A 10861-nucleotide genomic window follows, 5' to 3' on the forward strand; every position below is an offset into this window, starting at 1 on the left:
ATATTTTATTTAATAATGTATTTTTCGATTAACAATATTATATTGTATTATAGTTAGGTTAGGTAACCTACTTATAGATTTTGTGGATAATAACGATAAATAACTTGCTTGGTAACAAACAAATCAGAATCGCCTGGACAAAACATAAACTCATAAGTCATTACTTTTACGTCGACTCATAAAATTATTTTTTCTTAATAAAGTTCCGTGATTTTTTAAAAAAATTATTTGTATTTTGTGTTTACTGTGACTTTTTAAATGAATAAAAGAGATCGAAAGGATTATGTTTACCAAGATACCATTTATCGACCAATTTGAATGTATGTTTATATATTATTTTAAATATTTATATAGTGATTATAAAACTTCTACTAAACAAGACAATTCTACCATAACTTCTTTATACGACTATCTAATATTCTTTTTTTAGTACTAAACTAGAGCTTCACTCTAGCTGGGGGCTCCGCCCTTAGGCCCGCGAGTCGAGTGGGTAGGTCACAGACCCCTGGTACTATACACGACTACGCCGGACACGCTCACGACCACTCGCTGCAAAGTATTTTCGGGGAGGTCACAGATTCCGAGTGGGGTGCCCGGTTGCGCCGGCCACGGTGTCGAGCCATCGCAATACGTCTTAAGATAATATCGTTATAATTCATGGTACCTATAGGCTATATCTAGTGATCAGAATTCATACCTAGTTTTGGGCAAATATTTTTCAAGCTAAATACTGATTAAGTGTGGTGTAAGTCTAGCTATGTATCTGTAATTTTTTTAATTTTAATTTAAAAAGAATATTCTAGAAGTTGGATGGTTAATCAAATATCAAGTGTCCGGTGTTGCTTACTTGGGTTGCTACCACTTTTACCAAATAGCATGAATCACCAATGTCCAGTTTCTTATCAGTGGGCGGAATTCGTATTGATAACTGATGAGGACTACAGGTCTCCGAGTATTTTGGCACTTGCTCGCTAGGCTCGCTCGGCGCCGTCGCTTCGCTCCGCTAACTAAAAACATCCTAGGTTTGTAGGCTATAGTCTAGGAAAAGGTTACAGGTTTAAAATTAAGTTTAAGTAAGGTTTTTCTAAAAAGTTAAAGAGACTTGATAAGAAGCTGGCCATTGGGAAAAAAGGTCTTTGGTAAAAGTGGTGTCATCCCGCTTAACTTTATGAGTTGAAAACAGATAAAAATGTCTTGAGGTCAGTCGGCTAAATGTCTGTAATGGTTTACAGCGGTTCCGAGGGGGTGTCGGGCCAACGCATTGTGTCTTAAAGCAATGTCGTTATAATTCATAGTAGTCTAGCTATCATACCTAGGTTCAAGAAAATATTTTCCAAGCTAACTGATTAACTGTAGTTTAGCTATCTGTCAGATCAGAAACGATCTATGTAACTATAAAAATTCGAGTAGCTGGTGCTCCTTTCACTATTAGATTAATTAGACTACAATAAATATATAAAATCAGACGGTTAAAAATCAAGTGTCCGGTTTTGCTTACTTAAGGGCTTAGTAAGCAATGGTCTAAAAGAGAACGTAATATTTAGAGGTCGGTAGGCTAAAATATCGAATGTCTGGTGTACTGTAGATACCTATAACAAAACTTTATCAAACGTAGTATGTTATATGTCTTGATATTGGTTGAATTAAAATCCTTATTTGTTCAGAAATCACTGTCTATGCCATTATCTGATAATGACGCACTGTACGTTTATAATGTAACCATCAGCATAATGCATTAAATATGTACATTAAAGTATGGTGGTTTAACAGAAGTTCAAAAGTGCTTAAGAACTCAAGAGTAAAACATGAATGAAATGTCTAGAGTTTAATCTGTATGTATTAAAACTTAAAAGGGAAAGAAGTGAAAAGTGATAAAAATATTATTTTGATTTTTAATTGACTATTTGGCCGTGCTTATAAAAACGTACAAAAAGAGGTTAAATGAAATGTCTCGAAATCTTTAAAATTTTAGATCTGGACCTTAAATGCTAAAGGTACTTTGATACTTAAGGTCTGACGGTTACTTAGGAATTCAAGAGTACAAAACATGAATAAAACGTCTAGATGTCAATCAGTATATATTAAAAAAGAAAAGAATTGAAGAATAATAAGTAAGTAAAAATAATTTGTAGCAAATATTTTTAATTTTTGATTATTCGAGTGTCCGGCGGTGATTATAAAAACGGTCAAAGAGTACAAAATGATAAACAGTTAAATAAAACAACTTTTAAGTGTTTAGATCTGGACAGTTACATAATAATAATAATATTCAGTGCATTAAATACCTACAATATTTGATACTTATCCAGAAACATATTTTATATAAAATAGATAAATTGATATATACATTCATATCTTTTTAATTAAACCATGAAAGGTATAAATCCATATATTGATATTTTTTTTAGATGGCTAACCAACAATTCATCCCACTGAATGATAACTAAAAATTTTTAAATAATTTTATTTTTCATTAGGTATGTAGTATCAATTAAAAAAAATATTGCAAAATCTATAGTTATAACTTTTTTAGGAATGGAACGAATACTTTGCTTTTTGCTTAAGTATTTAATTGTTTGTGACTCGAAAAATATTTGTTTAAATCTGATTACCAACCACTTTAGACGTATAATACTGGTATATACGCAGGTGTTTTTTCGGCAGTATAATTTATGTTCTTTTCCTTATCCCTAATTAAAAGAAAATCGAATTTTTTTTTTTGAATGTCAAATAATATCGATTTATTTTTCTTACAGCGAAAAAATTACAATACGAATTATTCAGTAATTCATTAATTAACAAACGCCGTTAATATCTTTGTTAACATTAATTAAAAGCAACCAAAAGTCAAAACAAAGTGATAATAACATATTAAAATTATACTGAAAATAAAATATTAAATATATTACCTACATTAAAGTACAAAATGTTCTTTGATAAAATTTCGTTAAATAAGTAAACGCTTATAACTACTATTGTTATAAATTATTATTAGGTATCTTTCTATTAAATATATATATAAAAAAAATACATGGAGAAAAATTATCTGGCATTATATTTGTAATGATTACAAAAAGCATAGCAGCTATTAGAAACGAGTTTAGTTATTATAACTTGAAACTCAATGGTTTTATCAAATATGTTTTCAGTGAAATTAATAGTTATTTTAGAAGTTTAACCAAAGAATATTTTGACAATATTTATCCTAAAAAATACCTAACACAAAATTGAATTAATAATTATTTTAAATGTATACTTAGTATACTTGGGCATATCATGGTTTAAATTAAATATAGTAACTTTAAAAATCATTATTTTTCTAAGAGCTGTTTAATAAATAAATCCCACTTTTTTGGCAAAGGCGCACTTTACTAAAAATGATAAGATACCATTTTACCACTCAACTGTTTTCATTGCAACATTTTTCATTACACTCGTCGTCGATAACAGTATATTTTGATGTTTGCTTTTAAATAGTATTCGTTGAAAATATTGTGCAGGCTTTTTATGGTGTACATTATTTCGTAAGCTTTATTTGTAATCCGAGTACGTTCAAGACATATTTTCCTCAGTACAGCTATATGACCACATTGTAGGTATAATAAAGATAATAATAATATTGTGTAATATGCGGTTACGCCCTTCATTATGGGGGCAATGATTTTTAGTGTGACGATTACAAACCAAAACGACAGTAGCTTTCCCAACCGTTTGTTGTGTTATGTGTACGAGTTGAGCATATTTTTATCGGAAAAACTTTAGGAAGAAAAAAAAATGACACTTTTACATGTTCGTAAGATCCCGAGGGGCAGATTTACGATACCGTAAAGTAAGCCACCCGAATAGCCGTAAAGTCCTATATTGTCCCTGAAAATCGCATTTTTACACGCCCCTTGCTGGCTATCAACTTCTTCAACATGAAACGAAAATCAGATATAGTTTAGCTTTATATTGTTGTCGCTGTAGGGCATAGCATACGCCTGACGTCACCGACTTCATCAGTAACAATAGTTACATAATATTATTATTACGGCGAATGAAAAAAAAACTATTAACACTTTATTATTATTTTAACTTATTTTTTTAAATACACAAAATTAATATTATGTATATCAAACAGCTAGAAATATGGTTATCCTGTTATACGTATTCGTTGGAAAATGTTTTGTTACATATGACGTACTATATAATTAAGTCAATTAATTTAAATCAATTTAATGCGAGTACATGTAAAAACCACCTAATTTATGTACAGAGGGAAAAATCATAAAGTGTTTTATGTGTCTATTAGGGGTGGGAGATAAGGTTAAGAAATAAGGGTAAGAGATTATTCAAATTAGAACTAAATGATGAATTCAAAATAGTTTAAGGGCCCAGATTCTCTATGAATTGTTTTAAGCCAGATATTAAATACTACAATATTAGCCAGAAACTTGATGTTTTAATATACTAGCTTGTTACTGCTTCTTAATATACTATATCATTATCTATAATTCCACCACTACTCTAAATTTATTCGGTACTTCAACGAGACATGAAAATGCTTTTTCGTAGTTGCAGACTCAGCTGAAAAACTTTTTTAAATTTTCATATAAATTATTTATTTAGTTAGGTAACACTAAATTTGAAACAAAAACGAAATCTTTATGTTATTCAACTAATATACCTCAGCTTTAACACCACATCTAAACTGACATCCAAACAGAGACCTTTGCCAAACGAAAGTATTTTAACTGATTTAACACTTAAATACCTAAAGTTAAATAAGAATTACATTGTTGTTGTTCTTAGAGCCTTAATTATTTGTTTCTGTATTAAAAGTCTCTCTCAAAAAAAAAAAAAACAATAGCAATTTTATAACAATATTTTATAATGTAAAAAAACTACAGTTAACAAACTATACTCTCATATGCTACTTACACCAATTGTAATACCTATTTAAAAATGTAACATTGTTTTTCATATTTATACAACAACACAACTAAATAAATTAACCCTATACATACATTTTTATACTACATAATATTACAATAAGTTTTTAGAAAAACAAAATACTTTTCAACCAGAAAATTTTAATGTAAATACACATAAATAAATATATTGCTGAGATAATATCAACAGATATATGATGCACTATTATGCGCAGTTAAAATGGTTTCTTGAAGAATTAAACTAATTTTTATTAACTGACAATGAATCATTACTAATCGACTTCTAATTTCCTAAATGAACCTTCAATTGAGTTTTCAAAATAATCCAATTGATTGTTAGAATTTTTTGGGCGTTTACTGTTATCTGCAACAATTGACGATTGTGTCATAAACCATTCTCGATGCTTTATCAATTCATCACCCCAGTCATCTAAAATTAAAATTATTATACAGTTCATATATTCAAGCTAAAACGACATTCATATTTATTGAAATAAATAATTCGTAATCCATAGTTCAAAAATAAATTAGTTTTAATCATACATATCATACCCATCAACATAGTCTGTTAGTTATTCATAAATTTTATAACAAGCAAAAACTGAAATTCGTACATCAAAAGATACTGCGATAATATCCGTTTTTAAGCAAGAACTAACACTAAAATTGTTATGGCGATACCAGGTTAGAGATAATAGAATAGTGAAAAGAAATTGGAGATAAAAATAGAGTAATGATTTAAAGATAAGAGATTAGATATTAGAGATACTAGAATAGAGAAAAAATTATAGATAAGAGATAAGATATCAGAGATAAAAATAAAGATAATGGAAAAGAGATTAGAGTTAAAAGGTGGTCCAGCTATATGCTGGAGGTGAGGTAAGAAATTAGAGATAAAACATTCGTTATTAGATAGTACCAATTACTACCAGGGTCCTATAATTGTATATTAAGACATATTCATGTTCCTATGTTCTTCCTTGCAGTAGAGATCATGCCCACTTTTTTTTGGAATAATTTTTACAGATTACTAACCTATTATTTCTTCAATCGTCTTTGGATAAGTTCCACCGTAGTTAAGTGGAAGAATACTAGGATCGATGAAATTTTTCAATTCTTCAATGGATTTGTGAACAAACACCTATAATATTAATATTTCATTGAAATTTGTATAAATAACTCTTAAAATATGAATGATTTACCTTGTCGGCAATTTTCTTTTTCATAAAACTTAATGGTAAACTAATAAATGGAGTTAAGAAACTTTTTATATTAATTACGTGAATTTCATGTAGCCGTACTGGAAATGCCGCCTGAACAAAATAAAAATCATATAATACAAATAAGTTATTATTAACCTATTTGTTATGAATTATGATTAACATTTAAATTAAACATTATATTATATTATTTATACATAATGTTATTTAATTATTAAAACATATACATACATTAACTAGTGATGGGAAAATCCGGATTTTGCGAAGTTCAAAAAACCGGAGTTGTAGTATTCGAACTTCGAAATCCGGATTTCGAAGTTTTCGTTATAAATCCGGGTTTCGAAGTTTTCATTATAAATCCAGATTTCGGAGTTTTCATTATAAATTCGTAGATTGGATTTCAATTTTTTTACAATAATAAATAAATTATAATTGTTAATTATTTAGTATTATGTACAACGCGTTTATGTAGCGTACAAAAAAAATATTTAATTATTGAATTGGTAAATTAGGTATCTGTTTTTATAGTTATATGAACATTATGTATAAACACGATTTACAAGTCTCAATGACACTTTTATAATAGATTAGAGCAATAAGTTGTAATATTATGAAAAATACACAACACAATATATATATATATATATATATATATATATATATAAATTAGGAAAAATAATAAGTCAATCTGGAATTGTATATGTCTTAAATCTAAACAAATAATAATAATACTAATAATACTTTTTGATATAAATAGTTAAGCAGTAGAACCAATTACATTATATAAAATTGTAGTTAATTTTCGGTTGTTTTTAAAGTAATTGACATTTTAAATAAAATGTGCTACAGTTGATTGGTAAATTGTTCTTGTAATAAAATTATTTTTTACTTTTTAGTTCACTTTTTACTATTTTTTAGAAAAGCATGTTTTTAAAAACAAAGTTCTATTTATTAATTTATTTTATTTTTTACTTTTTAGTCCTATTAAAGGTACTTAATAATTGGTGAATAGATTACTAAATTCATTTTAGAAGATTTGAAAAAAAAAAATTAAATTTTAGTGAAATGGCCGCCGTATTTGACCCCCCGGCGTTTGCGACCTGGATGTCTAGGTCCCCATATTTTGACGTAAAATTGTATTGTCATCCAAAATGAGTGTCTAGGTTGAATTTCAGCCTATATGATATCAGGAAGTGGGTTAAATTAATTTTAGAAGACTTGAAAAAAACATGAAATTTTAGTGAAATGACCCCCACATATGACCCTGTGTAGGGCGACCTGGATGCCCGAGTCCCAATATGATAACATTATATTATAGTGTCATCCGAGATGAGTGTCTGTGCCATGTTTCAGCCTTCTACGTCATCGGGAAGTGGGTTAAATTAATTTTGCAAGATTTGAAAAATATCCGTACAAACATACAGACGTACGGACGTACGTACGTGTTAGCGAGTTAAAGAAAAGCATATAAAAACTACTCAAATATAGCTTACAGTTTTTAAATAGGTAATTGTTTTCAATATATCACAAATAGTGAACTGTAATACAGCATACTTACTTTGTATTTAAGCTAAATTACATATATGAAACTTAAAGTTCATTAGAAACATATAACTTAGGGTAGTTTAGTTGAAAGGGTCCGATAATAGCATTTCATAGAGGATTAAAAGTCAACTAATTTAAACAATTTGGTCATCTTGTACTGCTGAATTAGTAATTACAAAATGGCTTTATAAATTTTAAAATCGGTAATTTGGCTTTTTATTTAAACCCAGGTTACGGTTTCTCAAGTTCAAAGTTTGGAATCCGGATTTGTCATTAAACCCGGATTCTTCGTGAAATCGGGAGTTTTTTCATTGAACTTCGAAAACCGGATTTTACGGATTTTAAGAAAATCCGGATTTATTTCCCATCACTAACATTAACTATTAAAAGTTTCAAGCCTTTCTGAGGGAAAGAGCTTATGACATTTACATATTATGTGAATGCTGACGTAAGTACATCGTTAACTTTTAAAACTGCGAATTATTTACTAACAATAATAAGTCACGATAACAGTTATATCAGATTTTAGTAAATCTCAGAAATTTAAGTCTTGCAAGGTGGGTAATCCTTGCAAACCGCCAAGGATAATAGAATAAGTTAATTAAGTAAGTTAGTTTTTGTCTAGATACAATTTTACAGTTTACATAACTTTACACAATATAGCCTTACAATAATACACTTAGGAAAAATGTATATTTTTGATACTTTTTACAGACATGTTATCTTTTAGAACATATATGTTGACATACTTGTATTGCCAACTTGCCAATTTTTCAAAAAGAAACATATGTTTTTAATTTTTTAAATATGTAGGCCAAAATTTAAAAAAAAATGTTAAGTTTTGATATGTTTAATTTTCATTAATCTCTTCGTTTGCTATGACATTGTAAATATTTAAATTTAAGAACAATATTTCTTCGGGTCTTACAACAGTAGCACAACAGGTTCTCATTAATTTTTAATTGACCCTTGTAGATAGCACAGTAATTGCCAATATATTTGAAAAGGCAGTAAGGTCCGCTTGTCTATCGTTATCTTAAAACATGTATAGTCTGGATATTGGTGTTTTCACCTATCGGACAATGCGAACATAAATATGAATTTTATGAGCTACTGGAATTTGGGAAAACGAAGAAGTGTAATAGTTATAAAGGGAAATGAAATCGCTTTGCAAAGTCATAGCAAACGAACATATAAATGAAAGTTTAAATTTGAACACCAACATTTTAAAACTGTTTGTTTACATATTAATGGAATTTAAAAAATATGTTTCTATTTAACAAAACGAGATTCATGTAAATTTTACTTAAATGTGATATAAATAAAAATCTTCAACGGATTGAAATATATATGTAGGTACCTATAAGTATTGGGAAAAAATATTTACAAAATATTCATATTTTCTGTGAGTGTATTCTATCAGGTAGACCACCCTGTATTATTATCATCAGCTTAACGGCACCTAACGCTGCCAACATGAGATGATGCGGTTTCTAGACGGATTCGCTAACCGGGACGGGATGTCCTGGGGGTCGGCGGCTACTTTTTACTGGACGATTACTTGCCAGGCAAACGGAGCGCCTGCCATTCATATAGTGTCGAACCGGTCACAGTGTATCACCCTGTATACAACAGCTATACGTTGTTTTTTTTTTTGCTTAACTCCCTATAATGTCATTACCTGATAAATGTTTTTTTTTTTTTACGTAAAATACGTATAAATGCGTACCTAGGCGTCACGTTCACTGTTATTGGTGGGATCATATTTTGTAAATTACCTTATAGATTTATAAGTGTAGTTTTATAACAATATCTACGGTTATATTTATATAAGTATAGGTATATTTATAACAAATAATTTATCAGATCGTACATCACAGTTAAGTTAAATGTAAATCAAAAAAAATTACTTACAAATGAACTTTCCATGTATTTCTTCACAATGGGTAACGCTGGTGTTACGTGATTCATTGTAGTATTGTTGCAATCAATTATGTATATATCCTTTACCCAGGTGTCTAACTTGGCGGTTCTGAGATCATATGTCATATAACTCAATTTAGTATAATCATCAGTTACAAAATTATTGGTATCTTGAGTACTCCTATAAAAAACGCTAACTCTGTGGCCCTCGTGTGTAGGCTTTGGTAATGGGACGAAACAACTAAAAAATGATTATCAATTAAAATTGTTAGTTAAATATTAATCAAATGTTCATAATGCTTAAGAACATTTCATCTGAAATATAATATTAATAATAATAATAATAAATAATATAAGGTTAGTAATTTCTTATACGCACGATTGTGAAAAAATTCTGCTTGATTTATTAAAACGATTATCGGTTATTTAATTTGAAGCAACTAAAAAAAATAAGTATGTACACATAGATACTAACTTTAGTTTTATTGATTGAACTAACTCTGGTGAAGTCGGATCCCAGTTGGAAAACCATTCTGGTACTGAGAGTTTTATAGTGTAATGCTGGTCCAACTTGACTTTGGTTTTTTCCAAACTATTCTTACACATCAACAGAACCATTTTGATTCGCTTTTCATCTATTATCTTTTCATCATCTATTAAATATTACTATTTTTTTAGTGTTTAATAACATAAACATAATATCGTACTGACAGTAAATGTTTTGGACAAAAATTATAATGCCCAAAAATAGAAATAATTTATTTTACCGTCTGGGTTAGGAAGGTGAGGCTGTTTTCGCATCCACTCCTTAAGAATTTTCACGTCGAGATCCATTTTTTCATCCGTCGTATCGAATTTGCTATATATTTGTTTGATTGTGCTCGGCGATGGTAGTATTAACGTTTTAGTTTCCATTTCTATTGAAGTGGTATCTTACACACAAGCTTTAAGTGTTATAAATGGTTAATTTATAATACAAATGAAAACAGACTTTTATTGTAGAATAACACTCTAGACTGAGAAAGGTATAAGACTATACTAATACTATATCTTTAACGACATTCAGTTTTTTAGGAGTTTTTTTGAAAAATAATTAATATACAAGATTGTTTGTTTTTTTCCTAAAAGATTTAATTAAGTTGCGTAATTAATTATTATTATCATAAATAGCATTGTAATTTTTTTCACACGTGTCTATATTTTATACTCAGTAGTGTTATTTATTTACTATAATTAAATTGA

General features: G+C 28.7%; 1 protein-coding gene across 1 annotated transcript; it reads right to left on the bottom strand.

The window, feature by feature from the left end:
* Window positions 1–4852: 4852 nt before the first annotated feature.
* LOC126833948 (retinol-binding protein pinta-like) lies at window positions 4853–10643 on the bottom strand. The gene is made up of 6 exons (XM_050565551.1): window positions 10387–10643; window positions 10095–10272; window positions 9611–9860; window positions 6134–6244; window positions 5967–6072; window positions 4853–5361 (listed from the first exon to the last, which is right to left on the bottom strand). The coding sequence occupies exons 1-6, from the start codon at window positions 10532–10534 to the stop codon at window positions 5204–5206; spliced, it is 951 nt and encodes a 316-aa protein (XP_050421508.1). The 5' UTR covers window positions 10535–10643; the 3' UTR covers window positions 4853–5203.
* Between the last annotated feature and the right edge of the window lie 218 nt (window positions 10644–10861).

This window comes from Adelges cooleyi, unplaced genomic scaffold (assembly GCF_023614345.1).
Source record: "Adelges cooleyi isolate 19-005CV unplaced genomic scaffold, UGA_ACOO_1.1 ACOO_flye_CR_arks_rails_tigmint_CR_PRNA_1, whole genome shotgun sequence".
In the NCBI taxonomy this organism is placed as follows: Eukaryota; Metazoa; Arthropoda; class Insecta; order Hemiptera; family Adelgidae; genus Adelges; species Adelges cooleyi.